This window comes from Seriola lalandi, unplaced genomic scaffold (genome assembly GCF_002814215.2).
Source record: "Seriola lalandi dorsalis isolate HSWRI2012SDOR001 ecotype SW California unplaced genomic scaffold, Sedor1 jcf7180002054163, whole genome shotgun sequence".
Lineage (NCBI taxonomy): Eukaryota > Metazoa > Chordata > Actinopteri > Carangiformes > Carangidae > Seriola > Seriola lalandi.
The window spans coordinates 51,110-69,157 of NW_019524716.1; the positions used below are offsets into that span (position 1 = coordinate 51,110).

Sequence of the window (18,048 nt, forward strand, 5' to 3'; positions counted from 1 at the left end):
TTGTTAGAAGGGAGCATAAGGACCTACTGTTTCCCGTGTATATTTTTTGATACACTTTAGCATCAACCTGCCAGTCCAACCTACACCAGCTACCGGCAAAAGTATCTGTGTACGTGTGGACCTGCACATGTAGAGCCGTGCCATTTATAGACAAGCGAGAGACATCTGCTGCAGTTTTGACAAATGCAGTTTAATTTTTTATAGCTTCTGTTTATGTGTGGGGTGATACACTGACTCAGATGGCTTACTTTGCTTTTCTTCTCTACAGGTGGCACAGGTTGTTATGCATGGAACTGGTTTAATAATGACTGAACAGCTTCTGCTTTGTGCTGTCTGCATCTTGCCAAACATGACTGTGTACGTTCGTGAATAAATAACCAGTCAGTTCCACGAAGTGCTTTGATTCTAAAAAATTGATGCAGCATGTGAGGCTACGCAGATAGGTTTGTTTAAATGACAAACCCAGTTATTTATAGCTCAAGAAATACATAGCATTAAAGTCAGAATTAATTTTTATTTTCATCTTCCATTCACCTTCCATCTACAGCATGGTCTTACAACTTGATTTGCACTGCTGGGTTACAGGGATGGCTGTCATATACACCTGTTTCTCACCAACCTCTTGTCTGCAGGGTGTCTGGGTGCCTTCACACTTTACAAAGCTTAAGTCATTTATCATTCTCATCTGAGTTTTCCTTTAATTTCAGCCCTAATTTAGTCCAATGTACAGTCTACCAAATGATTCTCTGTGGAGCCAACGTAGAATTGATAAATCCATACACAACTGTTCAGTTTTACAATCAGATACAGTATCATACCACTATTACCCATCTTAATTTTACAAAAAGGCCCAACTTTCTTTCAAATATATGTCTTATGCACAAATTTGAACAGTCTGAAACCATTTCATGGCTCAAAGTTTACAGAACTTTTGCAATTTCAAGCTTTAATCTTGCAAAAAGCTCTGATAAAGAAAGCTCAGTCTCTTGCAGAGAAAGTGCAGAAGGAACAGGTCATACTGTTGTAGTATTCTAGTCAGTCAATGAAGGGTCAGCAGAGCTGGTGAGGTAAATAGAGTCGTATTTCCATCTACTGGCCAAACTGTGGTACTGTACATCATTAGAGTGGAAAATATTCCAGCTTCTTGTGAGCTGAATGGTAACAAAATGCAGTTTATTTAAATCTGTAATCCATGAAAGCATTTAATAAAAAAAATACTTAACGTGCAGACAGACCTAAGGGTAAGAGAATGCCATCAATATGGGCTCTGGGTTAATGTGCGACAGTGCTTGAGACAAGAATATACAAAGATTGCCTTTAACTTTCTCTATTAATACTATACTACTGCATAAGGCACGGATTGCATCAAATAACATAATTTCTTATGTTCCCCTGTAACATCTTCAGACACACTGCAACCATTCCTCAAATATTGGGGGAAGCTGACAGTTATTCATTCAAACTATACATGTTGTGTTAGCTGTAACAATTCCTTGAAATCTATGGTAAAAAAAAAAGTTTTGTTAGTGCTGTGCATATTTTACGAAAGCATACAGGTGGAATAAAACAGTATGTGTAAAGATTATAACGACAGACTAATTAACCTAGAATGAAAGAAACATCTTATCATCAAAACTGTGAGTCTGTGTGGGGGGGTGGGTGTGCAAAGAGAATCATTTTAGCCATCAAAACACAGTCAGGTTATGAGTGTCCCTGAGAAAATCAAACCTAATTCTAAGAATCATCCTCCTAATTTACAAATGGAAACATTTGGAAATTACCTGAAAATTGTTGGCACCTTCAAAAAGATAATTACTGGATTTTGTGTTTACTACAGTGAAATGCATAGTCTAAAATACAGCGAAGGAAATTTGACATTTTTCCACGTCAATTTAAGATACCTCTATCAGGCGGAAAATTATTCAGTGACACACACAGGAAAGCATGTCCATCCCGGAAAGGGGATTACAGTATAAACTCAAAGTGCACCCCCTGCCCGTGGTCCTGCATGATTAGAAATGACAATGGAATTTGAGTCCAATTATAAGCTGTTGTTCATGTCCAGACAAGCGTTGAGCAGAGATGCAGGGAAAGAGCAGCTTTGTGGAGAATCTGCTTCATCTGTCTGTGTGCCAGCCTCTGGTGCAACAGTCTTAGCTGACTCTGCAGGCGTCCCGCTTGGGTCACACTCTGAAGAACAACTTACCATTTCGATAGTGATCTCGGACTCCTCATCTTTCCCCGCGAGGCTAGGGGAGGACACGGGGAAGTCGGATGAGGAAAGTTTGGCAAGAAGCTGCAAGTGGTCCTGCTCAGAACCAGACTCGATGCTGACACTTTTACATAACCCGCAGAGACTCTGTCGTGTCTCCTCCAGGTTTTGCTCCAGCTCAGTTCGCTCCTGCAGCAGCCGCTCTTTCTCACTTTTCTATAGAGAGGATGACAGTAACGCATCGTCACTTTCTTAACGCCTCACCAGTGCATACTATGCTTTTGTTTTGGACAACGAATTACAACTGAATATTAAAAGGGCCACTCCATGGAGCGTAGCAAATACAGAAAGTTTCAGAACGTTTCAGTTCATGCTTTTTACCCATACATTTTTGTTCCTTCATCTGTTTACAGTATTTGGAATTAAAACATTTCCTGGACCAGTCTCTTCAATTTGCAACCATTCACCTTCCTACAAATGCTACAGAATTTACACCCATGTCATTTTAATGAAGAAGTGAGTAAGATGCATTCACTTGCTGTGATAAGTAGTTTTTGTCTTGTGGACCTCACACAGAGTCCAGGTAAATGTGTGGTTAATTGTCTAGCATACTGACCCCTATTGCAAAAATTACGCTTTTTTTAATGTCAAATGGACGAGAAGTGAAATTAGGGGCGAGGGCTGAGTCAGAAACTTGTTCCGCAAGACAAAAGTACTTCCATCAGCATTTTTGCAGTTCCTACTGGTCACCACTAGAGGTCAATAAAGGTCACAAAGTACCTTCAGCTCAAGACACTTAGCTCAATAGTAGCAGTGTTTGACACTAGACAGATTAAAGGCAACTTACTAATCTTTTGATTTCACATTCTAGCAGGTGTATGCTGTCTAGTTTCCTCTTTCGGCAGCGCTGTGCGGCCACACGGTTTTTGCTTCGTCGGCGGACGTCATGGACAAACTCCAGCTGGTCTTGAGTCAGATGATGGTGTCTCAGAAGCTGCTGGAAGGCACTTCGGCTCAGCGCTGAGATCTGCTCCACCGGGAACGGTAGCTGAATCTGTAGAGTATAGGGTTTAGTTAGATTTATTGCACTTCAACTAACAGCTATCAAACATCAGCTGTGTATCAGAATGACCTCTGCTGCTCTTTTGTTGTTGGCCTCAGTATCTCCATCTGTGTCCAGGTCTGAGTCATCCCCAGAGTTGAGTGAGGAGGACATGTAAGGGCTCTTCTCTGACTGGGACAGACTGTCAGTGCGTGGAGCCTGGTCATCGCCTGTCCCGAAGTCCCTGAGGAAAGGACAGTCTCCTGCACTGGAGCTCAAGTCCAGCTGCTTAAGCCAATGAAAGTCTGATGCTTTTGCCAAACTGTTTTGGTCCATGGGATCCAGAGGGAGTGGTTGAGCCTGAGATGGGCATAGGTCAGACCAAAATCCCTTTGCCAGATGTTCAGCCACTTCCCTCTCCACACTGCTCCTCTCTCCAAATCCCTCTTCATGGCTTAGAGCAGTTAGTGTAGGATCTGAGTGATCACCTGTCATTCTCTGTTCAAGGCCGGCCTCACTCTGCTCTAATAACTCGCTGCAATTTTCTGCCCCTGATGTGTTGAGTGGACATGAACTGGGGTTACAGTTAGTTTCAGCACCAACCGTCTCAACAGTCTGTTTAACATCTCTGCCTGCTGGCTCAATGAGTTCTGGCAGATTCACATCCCCTGCGGTTGACAGCTCACAGGGTAAGCCACAGTCGGCCAAACTCAGCTCACTTTGATTACACACATCTCCTATCTCTAAAATGTCTCTTTCACAAAACTGAGACGGATGATCTGTTTTGTCAGAGTCTGGGCATGGCAAAGACAACATGGGGCACACACCATTTGCTGTTAACTCCAAAGATAAGGGGGCCATTTGTGGCCCGCAGTTATCCAAACAGAAGTGTTCTTCCTCGCTGTTCGTCTGACCCTGGGCACTCTGAGGAGACTGTGATGGGAAGTCTGTTTGTTCATCACCTACTGAAGGCACTGAGCTGTGAGACTCAAATGATTTTGGTTGGCTGCTCTCTACACTGGAGCCAAAACTGGTACTGGGATCCCGGCTCCGACAACAGGTTCTACGCCTGACCTCCTGTGAGGGTCTTTTGCCTTCAGAAAACTTTGGGATGAGGAAATCAAAGCATGCTGACTCCAGGTCTTGAAATCCTAAAAACTCAGCACTGTTGTGAATGGCATGAATGTTTTCTTTGGTGAAGAGCAGCTTTGAGGTGTAGGCAAATTGAAGCAAAGGTTCAAACCCCTCCACAGTCACCTGTGGGGGAAAGATAAAGCAAGTTGTTGAGTCATGATAAAACTCATACCAGTATAACATACTACAATGAAACTGAAGCAGCTCAAAGAGTAGCAGACTATCCACTTCAACAGTCCTGCCCTGAAATTTGTAACCATTTTCCTAAAACTGCACATAAAATGTTTTACAATAAAGCCTTTACACACTATTAACTTCAGTATCTATTAGACACATACAATTACAAAATATGAACAAAGCTGTACAATACTACATTATTCTCAGCAGGGCTGACAGATGTCCAAATGTACAGTCACACACATGGTGATCCATGCATGTGCAAGAATCACATTACAAGAGCTGCGAACTGGATCAATAGTCACATTATACACAGTTATCTACTGCTGGACAGAAAACCAGTCTAGCTACCCTTCTGCTGAACAGCAGAACACTGACCTCGTCAGGCAAGGTGATGATGGGATTCTGTCTGGTGACACTGGTAACCCTGCTGTGAAAGTATTCACTGCAGGAAGCCAAGACAGAGCAGTGGGCCCGAAAACTCCTGTTCTCCACCACCACTGTCACATCACACAGGACATCCTGCTGCCTTTGGTCATTCAGACACTGCAGAACATGGGTGCTGTGCACTGCAGACTGAAACGTAAACACTGACATGCGAGGAGCTTGGAGCGACATGGTTCTTACAAGCTCAGCCTGTGTGTCAGAGGGAGCAGGGGGGAGTCAAAAAAGTATAATAATCACAATACACAATAATAAAAATAGACAACAGTGTGGATTCTAGCTGCAATGATTAGTCATTGTTTGATTAGTCTACTGGCAGATAATTAATCCAAAAACAATTCTGATAATTGATTGAAAAACCTTTATCTTATATGATATTAAATTGAATATCTTCAGGTTCAGCTTCAGGCATTTTTTAACAGATTCCTGCCATTTATGACCAGACCTTTAATCAAGATAATAACCCACGGATTAATCAATAATTAATGAGATGGTTCTTCTGGGCAGACATGAAATACCTCAAACCATTCAAAATGGGGTTTTATGATCATGTAAAACCACTGCATATGTACTTTTCTTCTAAATCATACCACCTTGCCTCAGTACATTGAGCACATTCAGTGATGTTATTGTTATGGACTGCAGAGAAGGTCTTAGGAAGTAAAAAGAAACTGTCTCTTCTCATTCAACGATATTATAGACAACATACGAGTTAGCTAAATGTGATGTAATCATTAAGGTATGTTATCATGTCATTATAGTTTATTACTATTACATGTTATTACTAGTGACTAAGTCTCCAATCTGGGGACAACGTGCTTCAGTGCGTCTGTCTGACTCAGTATGAGATATTATTGTTTACGTATGTTACATTCAGTAACTTTGAAAATTGTGCTTACTGGGATAAACAATCAGAATAACAGATTTCTGATAAACTTTATTTAGCTTAAGTAGTTAGATGTTCAATGAATATTTCAGCCTGGATGGATTTAATTTTAACTCTTTAACTTGGGCAGCAAGTTTAAAATGCTGACTCATATTTAGCCAAGTTACCCAACTGGGCCTGGCGGAGAAGCGTAACGAGCAATATCCAAAGTTATAAAATAAAGACGTTATGTAACTAACAAGTAACATTTTCTTTATGACATTAATGTAATAGTTGGAAATGATATCCAAACGGAAAAGCGTTACGCTAGGCCAAACCGTTAGCTGTAAACGAACCGAGCGATCTTCCTGTTGTTGACGAAAGAAAAACAAACAAACCCAAAACCTTTAAAAACAGAAACTTCTTTTAAAAATATTCGTTTACAAGCCCAAATGTTCACTGACCTGCCATGTCAGCTGGATAACACTGCCATTTGTAAGTCTTGGGTAGAGAGGACTCTGGCCTTCCGGAGCCAGACTTTCCTTGTCATGTGACAATTTGGACCAGGAAAACCTATTAGCACTTACTGCGCATGCTCAGTGCAAGAGTCAGAAAGCCATGACACGAGCCAGGAGAAACTTTTTCTCAGTTTGAAGCTTTTCATTACATGACATTGATAAAAAATAGACATATAAATATTTTCTTTTACAAATAATATCCTTAACTGTCATTTATCTCAGGAAATTGAATAACACATCCACTACCACTTGAATGTCCATCTTGAAATTCCTGTCACACCTCATCATATTCCCATAGGAGAAACATACAGCTGTCCTGTTTAATACCCGAAAGACTGTATGACACTACCATGATCAAAATGTCAACACTGTCAAATGTCCCTTGTGTATAATCAATTTAATTTCATCACAGCCCAGTCTGAGTCATTGACAAAACAGGCAGAGGTTGGTTAACTGAGGAGCTGAAGCAGCAGCAGCAGGTTGGCTTGTTGGGATTTCCTGAGTAGTGAGGCACAGTCTGATTAGAGGATCCTTTCATAGAAGAGTAGGTAGGCTTGACAACTCTGGACTTTGCTCTCACTCACAGGTTGAACACTTGTATCACTGATATGGAACCAGGATCCTCTGGGTGGCTCTGCATCTCCTGAAGGGAAGTGATGAGTTAGTGGAGATATTTAAAATATGAATCCTAATGGTTCCAATATTTAAAACATTAGGACCAAGTTATTGTTACATTCTATGCACGTGATCACCTACCTTCTGCTGCCACTCCGTTGGAGGAGGCTTTAGAGCACTCAGGACGTACTTTCACATAGGCTGTGTAATGACCCGACCTCATTGTTCCACTGTGCTCTACGATACCATACAAACTGTACAAAAGCTGAGTATCTCCTTCTGTCACGTTCTGTTTGGAAACAACTTCTTGTTAGTGCTCAGAGTAAAATAAAACAGTGATACATTTACAAATGGGCCTATAAGAGTACTGTTAAATTATAAAAGCTGCCAATATTTACCTTGCATTTAACCGCACAAAAAGAAGCTAGATCCAGTATCAGGGGGAACTGGACATGTCGGTTCACCTTACAAATACTGTATCCATTCTAGAGGAAAACAACAGAAGTGATTTCATTAAAACTCAACATTATGTGTTTCAGTGCTTACAATAGACAAAAAAAAAAGTTCAAAAACACATGGTCTTTAAAACTGCTTGGCTGGATCCAAGGTGTAAAAATGCTGAAGTTTTCTTCAACTGTTTTACCTGTTGAAATCTCTTCAAATGAAGGGTAAGCACCGGTGGGGGGGAGGAGATCAGCATTTGCTTCAAGGCATCAGTGTAGATATTCTTCTTGGATCCTAAACAGAGAACAAATAAAGACAACAAACTTTATTTATCCCCAAATGGAAAATGAGTCCCTTTGAGAAAAAGCTGCAGCAAAATGAAAAAAAGAAAGAAAAAAAAAGACAAGTTACACAATTTGACAGGCTTTTTGCTACTGTATTTTTGATACTGTAGTGTCCAAAATCCACAAACATGCTCAGTTCGTATACTATCAGGAACAAAAGCATATTAACAATAGATCAAATACGTTCACTAAGAGAAATTCCACACACCTCCAGCTTTGTCTTTGTTCCCCTGCCGTTTTGTGCATGTGACACACAACAGGCTGTTGTTCTGCGTGAGGGTTTCCACTTCTGTGAACTGAAACAGGCATGACTGTACTGAACACTCCTGTTTCTCAGGGACCGTTCTGGTAGCCAGTGTGTGAAAGGCCAGCTCTGGGTCCTGATTTACTACAGTGTACTCTTTACCCTCCAGTGGCTCATCTTCAATCTCCATGCCTTGTTCCACAGTGTCAGAGTCCTCTATGAAGGCATCATCCAGGGTCACTTTCTCCATTTCAGTCACCAGCTCTGTGTCTTCCTCTGCTTCCTGTTCCATGTCAGATATTTTTTCATCATCTAAGGTGCTGTCCTTTGACTGGTGATCCTCTGATAGGATGGTAAAACGGTTGCTGACTGATGAAGTAGCAGATGAGTCGCAGTCAGTCACTGAATCCTCACCCTCTTCTTGCTCCTTCTCTGCCTGGATCGTGTCAAGGTTCTTCACACCCTGCTCAGCTGCAACGATTTGTGCAGGATTTTCTTCACTGAGTGGGGCTTCTTCACGTGTCTCACTGTCAGCATTTTCCCCTTCATCTTCATCTGCAGCTGCAGAAGGATCCGTCTGTTCGTTCTCTCCACGGCTCGGAGATGCGAGACTGTCCAAAGTGACTCTGCCCTCAAACTTCTGCTGCCTTTTTTGATGCTATAAGCAAAGACAAGAGAACAGTACAGACTGTTGAGTTTGTTCTGCACACTCATCCATCAAAGAGACAAGCGAAGGCAAAAGAAAACAACATCCTTTGTGTACATTCACTGAGGTACCTTTGCTTGCTTCTTGGCCTGCCTCTTGGCTTTCTTCTGCTGGTACTTGCTACCAGACCCTGTGGGAATGTCGTCATCATTTCCGTTGGTCAGAGCAGGGCTGTTTCTGCCATCCTGGCTCGACTCACTCGTCTTCTGGACTCCTTTTTTCTGGTTCTTCTTTCTATATGCCTGTAAGATGTAGTTACAAGAGAGCACATGCAGTTGACGCACATACAACATGAAAAAACTTTTAAAAATAAAAACATTTTTAAGGGCTTTACCTCATCAGAAACAGGAAGGGAAAGGTCCAAAAACATTTCTGTGACTACAGAAACCTGCAAGTGCAAAATAGAGGCTTTAGCTTGGCACTGACATGACACTGATAGTTTATCTTAAAGATTTGTCCGCAATACATACTGTTTTACACTGCTGACACATTATAGTGCTGGTCATTTCCCCACCAAAAACTTGGTCCACAAAGTTTTTTGGAAATTCATTTTTCTCGTACTCTGAAATGAGAACTTCTTTGTCAGATGGCCATATTTAAATATTAGGAGTACCAAAATTGTATACTATAGTAGCATACAACAAGGATTTCTCACATATCAACTACAAGATGTTTCTATTTATATCCAAGTTACTTACCTTTAACTAGAGTTTTCAGCTGCTCTCCGTCTGTGCTTTTTCTAGACTGTTTCAATGCCTCCATGATCCCTGAACTTACTCTCTGCAGAAACAAACACAATCTTTAAATGTAAATGATAAAAAATAACTATGTGAGAAACCATCGCAGATATAAGCAACACAACACTTTCACCAAATACCAACAACTTTACGCTCTGATTACGCTCTTATGAAACCTCCACTCGTGAAAGTGAACCAACCAGTCAGAGCAGCTTTCAGAGAAAGGTCATTAAATAAAAGAAAAAACATTACTTAGCCACAATTGTTTGCATTTCTTGCTTAAGTCCTCAATTTGTGATTACATTTAGAATCTGACTGACTTGCTGCCAGTGAGCCTGAGTAAGAAATTTCAATGCACAGAGTAAGATGCTGTCAAAACAATATAATTCCAGTTAACATAGGGCCACTAGGAAAGCTACAGTGTGCATTGTAAATGTAAATCTTTTGCCAATGTGATATATATGGAGATTTGTTTTAAACTGAAAGCGTACTTTGATCTCCTCAGCTCGCATCCCATCCAGAAGGTAACGCAGCAGCTCCTGGCTATCTTGCTGCTGAAATCCTTTGAACCTGGCAGCCCTGCAAGAAGGAGACGAGACGATGAATGACGCTAAATGCAGGAATGATCGGAAGCACATCTTGCAGCCGAGTTCTGCCTCAATCTTTGGTCAAGCTCACTTTTTACAAACTTGTGTGAATAACTCCCGCGGTGTTACCACACTCTTCTTGGATTCCTGGATCTCACCGAGTAGTTGACACATAGCCAAAGTCAGGGATCCAGGCTGATCCAACTGCGCTTCGACAGGCTCCTGAAATCATGATAAAAACAAGTCTTTAAGTAATAATCGGTGTATATATAAATCTACTTTTGAGTTAAAAACAAACATTTAAAGAATAAAAGCAACAGACCAGATCTGAGGAGGCTCCAGGTTTAATGTTAAGACTCATTTTCTCTTGGGTCACTTCGTTGAGAGTCAGTCGTAAGAGCTGTGTTTGAGAGAGATTCTGGAAAAGACAATGAAAGAAATTAATTAACTCTAGGATTTACTTCTCTCACTTTAACTCAATACTATCATCCTATCAGGCCCAATCCTACCTGAATGACTGCATTAAAGAAACATGTGTTTCCCAGGTTGCTCAGCCCTTTTACTGAAACACCAGCTTTGTCTTCAGTTGTGCTGGACTTTTGTGATTTCCCAACACCCTCTTTCTTGGCGTTTTTCTTTTGGTGATTCTTGTTGTTTTCTTTGTTCTCCTTGTCCTCACTCTCCTCAGCTTTTACAGTTTCCGTCTTCTGCTCAGGTTCTACCGAGCTGTCCTCCTCTTTCACTCCTGAATAACCAAACATGACATGGTGGACATGGTTATAGGGACATGTAATTCCAATAAAACAGTAACAGTGATGACTCACTGGTACCTACTTTTCTGTGGTCTCTTTGTGGGATCTGAAGAGGTTTGCTTTTTTAGGTTGGTAACCAGTTGAGCCAACTGTCCAGTTTGGGAGTACTGGACTTCATCATCACAAATGTAACACCTGCAGGGTTGACAACACATGAAAAAAAAAAATGACATGCAAGTATTCAGACCCCTTCACTTTTTGCAAGCTTTATTGTGTTGTGCATTCAATTTTAAATGGATAAAACTGTCATATTTGCCATTTATTCTACACTAACCGTAAGTGTTTTCAGAAATTATTGAAAATTTAACAAAATCTGAAAACTGATACATTGTATTTACAAAAGTATTCAGTATTCCTATTCAGTCTATCTTTAGCAAACTAGATTGATTGGACATGGTTTAGAAAGGCCCTGTGATGGACTGGCAACCTGTCCAGGGTGTTTCCCCCGCCCTCGCCCAATGTCACCTGAGACTGGCTGATGAGAGATGAGAGAAGCTGCTGGAAGGACGACCCTCTTAGCAACACTCCATCAATCAGGCATTTATGGTAGAGTGGCTAAATGGACACCACTTTGAGTAAAAGGCATATGACTTCACCACTTAAAAATTTGCCAAGCAGCATTTAAAGGACTGAGAGCATGAGGGAAAATATTCACTGGTCTGATGAGTAAAAAACTGAACCATTCTGGCCAGAACTCCAAACACTATGTCTGTGCCGCTCATCACTTGGCTAATACCATCCCTATGGTGGAACATGGTGGTGACAGCATCATGCTATGGGGGGTTGCTTCTCAGTGGTCAGGACAGGGAGACTGGTCATTAAGTATGAATGCATCCAAATAAGATTGTTTGATGGCCCACAAAATAACATAAACTCCACAAAACATCTGCAGAGAGACCTGAAGATGGCAGTTCCAGGTGTGCAAAGCTTGTAGAGACTTACCCAAGAAGATCTGAAGCTGTAATTCCTGACAAAAAGGCTGCCGCAAAGTACTGGATTAAGGGTCCGAATACTTTTGTAAATGAGAGATTTCAGTTTTTGATATTTTATTTGTTTTCATTAATTTGCAAAAACTTCATACAGCATTTTCACTGTCATTATTGGTTATTGAGTGTAGATTAATGGGCAAAAATGCCAACTTCAGCCATTCTCAATTAAATCAACAACACAATAAAGTAAGAAAAAAAGTGACTGAATACTTTCTGAAGCCTCTGAACGCCTCTGTGATTAACACACCACAGCAATATACTCACCACACACTCCAGGTGTCCATGCTGATAACCAGGCAATGTGGATCTGACCGAGGAGTCTCATAATGTTTGATGGCATGCTTGTGCTCAGAATTTCGTCCACATCCCTTGTAGAAGAGATGACACTGGTAATTTAGCAAAAGAAAAGTCACAGAATACATTGTCAACATCTGAATAATAAATGGGTTGAATAAACTCACTATGTGGCCACATTTCAAGCACATCCATATGGTTGCTGTTTCTTTTTCCTCTTCAGAGTCCTGTGGCAGGGTGGTAGTGTTATTTTCTTTATTTTCTTCATGCTCACAATCCTGGCAACTAGTCCAATCAGAATTCCCATAAAGTTTCTTTAGAAGTGTTTGGTCTGTTCCCTTCTTAATATGCCTACAGGAAGGACCTGTGAAGATAAAAAAAACAAAAAAAAACAAGATGAGGGAAAGTCATCCTAAACCTCCCACAGGTTGTCATAAGACATGCAAAAGGTGATGTATTTACCTGTCAGGTCAAGGTCATCGTCCTCTCTGGAGCTCTTGTCTTTCCCTCTTTTCTTCCCCATTTTCACCTACGCATTCAGAGATGAATTGGAATAAGACCCAGCAGTCACCTGAAGTAACGCTAGCTTTGGCTAACAGCTAGATCAGATTTTATTGCTGCTTAACACAATGTAGCACCAGGTCGTTTAGTCACAGAAACAAAACAGAAAGTAATGTGACGTTTAAACCCGATCAAGATCCTCATGGTCCAGTCAACTTACTGTCACAAACGGAGCCTAAATCCTTCGCAATTTTCAGTTTCAGTTACTTCGTGTGGATGAATTCACTAATTTGGACATAGTTAAGTTAATTTACTGGTTACAGCGGTTGAATGTAAGGCTTCGGATATGAAAATGGGTTTACAAAGTTTTAAAATATTCAAAATTCACCCCGCTGCTTTGGCCAAAAAAAAAAAAAAATCCCAGCTGACACATGCAGACAACGGAGGAACAAAATGTGACGGTGCCACTGTTTCTACTGCTCGGTACGTGCGTTTCCTGTGTGTGTCGTTTGAAACAGTCCGACTTCGAACAAATCTCGATTACTAGCCAGTGTAACGTGGAGGTAGAGGTGTAGTGAAGTTAGTGTTAAACTAGGCTGCATTTTCAGCTTTCTAAACACAGCTTATATATAAATATCTATCATTACCTTTTCAGTCTTGACGAGAGTTTTCTATGGCAAGTTAGATTTTCTTTAGTGCTGATGACTGGAAAAGAAACGTGTCGTTTGTTAGCATTTGTTAATTTGTTAAATGACAGGTGATAATATATTTGACTGTGGACAGAAAACTGTTTGATATTATATATATGATATACATATATTATATATTTTTTATGTATAAGAAGATCGACGTTTTAGCTCGCCGTTATCAGCATGTCTTAATTGGAGTGGGCTGAGTCTCAGCTTGCAGAGATAGAGCTGCTGACCAGTATGTTTCCTACCCGGGAGGAGCTGGAGCTCACAGACCAGCTGGCACTAGCTGAGCTGAGGGACTATGTGGAGGGCTCAGCTTCCGCAGACACCCCTCCTCCCTCCAGACCCCAGTTTCTTATCAAGCAGAAGCTCGACACTGCAAACATGGGGATGGTAACCGAATAAGACTGTCTTTCTATTTCACTGCGATTTCAATTTGTCCTAAAACATAATAATTACCAAACTTTTCTCTTTTTTTGTCGCTCCATTCAGACGGATGTAATTCTGTCCTGTGCTTATCCATCTGAATATCCCAGTGTGATGCCAGAGATAACGGTCCGGTAAGCCACTATTCACATTTGATATGTGGTGAAGGTGATCAGCTCTTTACATATGCAAAACAATAACTTATATAACCAATTTGTAAGATTTATACAATTTGCATATAATTGTAAATTTGGAGAACTTGGTCTTGGCAAAACAGTAACATAATATGTTCATATAATCTAATGTTTGGGAGATCAGGAAAGACTCACCTTTGGTGTGTGTGCAGAGTTTTCCTAAGATAAAGAATGTAAAGCTTTCCATTTAGAGATCATGTGCGAATAAGAGCTGGTTATGAAATGTCAAAGTAGTTACTGCAATTTCACAGCTAATGATACTGTAGCATTTTCATGAAACTTCCTTATGAGGCAGACATTAATAGCTCAAGCACGCACGTTTCAACTTTGCCATTCTGTCTGAGAAAGCGTTAATTCCATAAACCCTGCAGCAGTAAGCAGCAGCCTGATCTACAAGGGGCCACAAATGACAAATGCCATTTTACTTGATAGGTTCCATAACTGGGTAGGCATTCTTCTTCCATTCTTATTTGACTAACAGATATTTTAATGTGTGTATCAACAATCATTTGTCTTTCTCAGCACCCCTGCTGTGTGGAGTGCCGCAGGGGTTGGTCCTAAGACCAATCCTCTTCTCATTGTGCATGCCTCTTCTGGGTCATTTGTTGAGCCGCTCTCAAGACTTGTCATATTACTGTTATGCCAATGATACACAGATCTATTTCTCTGCTAACCTGAATCAACTGCCTCCCTCTGTAATTACGTAGACATCACCAGAGATGGGATATCTCTTCATTTCTTCCACATAAACCCTGATAAAAACAGAATTCCTTTAATTGGACCTGATGAGTTTGCCTCTGCAGTAAAAAGATTTGTTGGCCAGAACACGCCGTCAGTCCCACATTACCCCTGTTCTTGCATCCTTTAATTTGTTTCTTTTAAAATTTAGAATTAACTACACGATCCTGTAGATTACATACAAGACACTGCATGACCTCTTTCCTTATTCCACTTCTCAACCACTCCGATCCTCAAATCTCTGCCTTATTTCTGCTCCAACTGTACAAGAAAAGGTGTTTGTGCCCTTGCTGTTTTACTTTCAACTCTCTGGAATCATTTTCCTCAATCTGTTTGATTCACTGAGTATTTGGACTGTTTTAAGCAGCCTCTAAAAACCCATCTTTATAGACAAGCCTTTTTTATAAACCTCTACCCCTGTTTTATGTTTTGGTTTGTTTTAGTTTGGTATGGTCTTTCATTGTGCTGTGTTTTATATTGTAATTTATTACTTCATTTGTTTATTCATTTCTATTTTTTTGTTGTTGTGTGAAGCACTTTTCAACTCTGTTTATAAATAAAGCTTTACTTACAGAAAGAAGCAAAGGACAACTGTGCCACTGGTGTAGTCTAATGTGGAAATTAAGTGATTTAAAATTACATAGATGAGCAACAGACTAATGACACAGAGGAAATGGATTATGTGACTGTGGCAGAAAGTGGGAGGTCATTTGTTACTGTTGTGGCCTCATTGGGAGTTAAGAATGTGATCATTTTATGTTGTTAAGCCACAAATTTAATTAATCTGTTTTACAAACGCTGCTAAAGAGGCAAGGATGACATGTATCAAACTCTATCGATGACTACTGAGAACTGTAGCCTTCGATGATAAGTTATGGTCTCTTCTCCTGTCCACTTTAAACAGGTGGCCTGTACCTGAGACAAACCACACCCATCACACTCATAATAAAATATATATCACAATGCAAAATACCACTACAGTAGTAAATGAAAAACTCTACTTGTAATTTGCTTTCAGAAAATATTCTACTGGAAAGTAATCATTTATTTTAATTAGTAAACATATCAGTCTCCCAAACATATGTTCTTTCGTCACTCCTTCTTATAGCATTATTTATAGCATTGTTTATATGCCCCATAGGTGTGGCGGTCTCAGCAGAGCCCAGCAGACACAGATTCATGCAGATCTCAATGCATTCCTTATGGAAAACTGCCAGGGGGAAGTATGTGTGCTCTCTGCTGTGGACTGGGTGAAAGACAACCTGCAGCTCTTCATCAGTAGGAGCTTATCAGCAGCACCAGCTCCTGTGAAAGAGTCCTCTTCTCCACGATCCGAGGAAGTGTTCAGCAGACTGTGGATCTACAGTCATCACATCTACAACAAGACAAAGAGGAAGAACATCTTGGAGTGGTCCAAGGAGCTGGGCCTGTCGGGATTTAGCATGCCTGGGAAGCCTGGTATTGTGTGTGTGGAAGGTCCTCAGTCCGCCTGCGAGGAGTTCTGGTCCAGGTACCTTGAGTGTGGTTATTTTTAGCAGCTGATGTCACAGCCAGGAGCTTGCTGAGGTGTGAGGTTTATTAATTTTCTTAACTTTTTCCCATTTCACAGAGTGAAGGTTCTGACATGGAAGAAGATCATGATTCGACATAGAGAGGATATTCCCCTTGATCGTCAGGGAGAGGACAGCAGGACTGTTGAAAGTATAGACTCCCTGCGCAAATTCACAGGCTTTGAAGAAGCAATGTTCGACCCCCATGGGAACAGAGGTAATCACATGGACCTTGGGCAACTCTACCAGTTCTTAAATGAAAAAGGCTGTTGTGACGTCTTTCAGATATATTTCGGCATTGAAGGGAGGTAGAGAATAAATGTACATATGGGTTTGACTGGTGCCTTGTCATTGATGTAACTTCTCTTGAAAAATCACTCTGGTGCATTCATTACCGTTGTACTTTTTTGTTTGTTTGTTACACACGCAAGCACACAAATGGATTGCTGAGCACATGGTCACATGTGCCCGATAAACTGAAATAAATGAACCCACCTTTTTATGGAAGATTCTCAGTTGATACACCTGGGACCTCATTCGAATAAAAGACAGAACATTTCTGCAATTTTAGACACACAGTTCTTGCTCTTTTTAGCTAATAGGCATATTTTTCAAAAAGAAGCATTAAAAAGATGTTTACCTGAGAGTTCTCTCAAGGACCTCGGTTATATTTGCAATTTTAATACTCCTGTATGTGCCGCAGATCATACCTTGCCCTAGGTGCTTCTTTCATCAGTTGGCACCACTGTGTATTACTACGAGGCTATTATAGGATTTTCAGGTCTGATACCACATTAATAATTGGACAACATAGTCAACAATATGCTGGGTATCTGTTTATGAAATCTGTTGATTTTCCTCTCATGAATTGTAGATAACATAAATCTTTCTCCAATTTTCTTGGAATGATTAGTTGTTAGATAAATTGTGCATAATTGTGGATTACACTCTGGCAATTAAAACATGTGACTATTGAACGTGAATCTTATTTTTAGCCCACTAAGTGTGAGATGGAAATTTAAAACAACATTCATACTTACAGACTTACCAACTTTTATGATGATTTTGCTTCTCAGTGATTCATTGTATGGTGTAATTCATGGCATTTATGGATATTTTATTTATCATTTTATTAGCAAAGTGCACCGCTTATATACAGTAGGAAATCATATACTGTATCTTTGACAGGGCATTGTCACTTCATACCATTGTTGTCACATATACACATCCATCATTACAAGATTTGTAAGGTCAGGGATAGTCTGACACAATATTTATTCCAATGCTGTAGGGATACCAATGAATATTATCTCCTCAAAGCAGTTTGAACCCAGAGTGAACATTTCAGACTTCAGACTCTGTTAAAAATTAACTGATAAAACTAATGAAAATAAGCACATTGTACTTTTCAGTCCAGCCTTTTCACAAGGGCTGCGATGAGAGAACTGTATTAGATGACTAGTAGTCTAATTCAACATAGAATCACATGATGAAAGGAAATCTCAAGGACACACAACATGATGACAAGGCTAATAATTTGTAGTTACAGGTATTGCACTGAATATACTTGCGAACTTGTTTGGTCTGTGTCGCCCAGCAGATGGCAGCATTATATAATCAAAGTTGGAAAGTATGGCGACCTTAGATATTATCTGTGATTTAAAAACTAATGCAATACATAACCTGAAAACAGCTAAAACAAAATGAAGCAAAGTGCAAAAATAATAATTGGCTAAGAACTAATTTCTGTTATTTGGATCAAATATGAACAACAGGATTTTTT

The 18,048-nt window shown here is 40.3% G+C and overlaps 3 protein-coding genes across 3 annotated transcripts; 1 reads left to right on the forward strand and 2 right to left on the reverse strand.

Annotated features, from left to right (window-relative positions):
• Positions 1-494: 494 nt before the first annotated feature.
• LOC111653144 (transcription regulator protein BACH1-like) lies at positions 495-6,432 on the reverse strand. The gene is made up of 5 exons (XM_023403615.2): positions 6,339-6,432; positions 4,944-5,201; positions 3,345-4,511; positions 3,060-3,266; positions 495-2,428 (listed from the first exon to the last, which is right to left on the reverse strand). The coding sequence occupies exons 2-5, from the start codon at positions 5,181-5,183 to the stop codon at positions 2,042-2,044; spliced, it is 2,001 nt and encodes a 666-aa protein (XP_023259383.1). The 5' UTR covers positions 5,184-5,201; positions 6,339-6,432; the 3' UTR covers positions 495-2,041.
• usp16 (ubiquitin specific peptidase 16) lies at positions 6,281-13,072 on the reverse strand. The gene is made up of 18 exons (XM_023403612.2): positions 12,886-13,072; positions 12,627-12,693; positions 12,332-12,528; positions 12,135-12,238; positions 10,904-11,016; positions 10,579-10,814; positions 10,392-10,487; positions 10,161-10,291; positions 9,974-10,061; positions 9,444-9,525; positions 9,216-9,307; positions 9,080-9,133; positions 8,817-8,987; positions 8,004-8,697; positions 7,651-7,745; positions 7,406-7,492; positions 7,149-7,296; positions 6,281-7,035 (listed from the first exon to the last, which is right to left on the reverse strand). The coding sequence occupies exons 2-18, from the start codon at positions 12,685-12,687 to the stop codon at positions 6,914-6,916; spliced, it is 2,571 nt and encodes an 856-aa protein (XP_023259380.1). The 5' UTR covers positions 12,688-12,693; positions 12,886-13,072; the 3' UTR covers positions 6,281-6,913.
• Positions 13,073-13,227: 155 nt separating this feature from the next.
• On the forward strand, positions 13,228-17,242 carry rwdd2b (RWD domain containing 2B). The gene is made up of 4 exons (XM_023403610.2): positions 13,228-13,750; positions 13,850-13,917; positions 15,857-16,225; positions 16,325-17,242. Exons 1-4 carry the CDS (start codon positions 13,595-13,597, stop codon positions 16,575-16,577), a joined length of 846 nt encoding a protein of 281 aa, XP_023259378.1. The 5' UTR covers positions 13,228-13,594; the 3' UTR covers positions 16,578-17,242.
• The last annotated feature ends 806 nt before the right edge of the window (positions 17,243-18,048 follow it).

What these genes read in the sequence shown, in the direction of transcription:
- LOC111653144 (XM_023403615.2), bottom strand. Translation starts at nt 5,183, where the DNA reads ATGTCGCTCCAAGCTCCTCGCATGTCAGTGTTTACGTTTCAGTCTGCA. An exon ending in TCATCACCTTGCCTGACGAG is followed by an intron (nt 4,512 to 4,943) that starts GTCAGTGTTCTG and finishes TTTCCCCCACAG; the next exon opens with GTGACTGTGGAGGGGTTTGA. An exon ending in ACAACAAAAGAGCAGCAGAG is followed by an intron (nt 3,267 to 3,344) that starts GTCATTCTGATA and finishes TATACTCTACAG; the next exon opens with ATTCAGCTACCGTTCCCGGT.
- usp16 (XM_023403612.2), bottom strand. Translation starts at nt 12,687, where the DNA reads ATGGGGAAGAAAAGAGGGAAAGACAAGAGCTCCAGAGAGGACGATGAC. An exon ending in GCTGAAAACTCTAGTTAAAG is followed by an intron (nt 9,308 to 9,443) that starts GTAAGTAACTTG and finishes TTCTCATTTCAG; the next exon opens with AGTACGAGAAAAATGAATTT. An exon ending in CAACGGAGTGGCAGCAGAAG is followed by an intron (nt 7,036 to 7,148) that starts GTAGGTGATCAC and finishes ACTTCCCTTCAG; the next exon opens with GAGATGCAGAGCCACCCAGA.
- rwdd2b (XM_023403610.2), top strand. Translation starts at nt 13,595, where the DNA reads ATGTTTCCTACCCGGGAGGAGCTGGAGCTCACAGACCAGCTGGCACTA. An exon ending in ATGCCAGAGATAACGGTCCG is followed by an intron (nt 13,918 to 15,856) that starts GTAAGCCACTAT and finishes TATGCCCCATAG; the next exon opens with GTGTGGCGGTCTCAGCAGAG. An exon ending in TGCGAGGAGTTCTGGTCCAG is followed by an intron (nt 16,226 to 16,324) that starts GTACCTTGAGTG and finishes CCCATTTCACAG; the next exon opens with AGTGAAGGTTCTGACATGGA.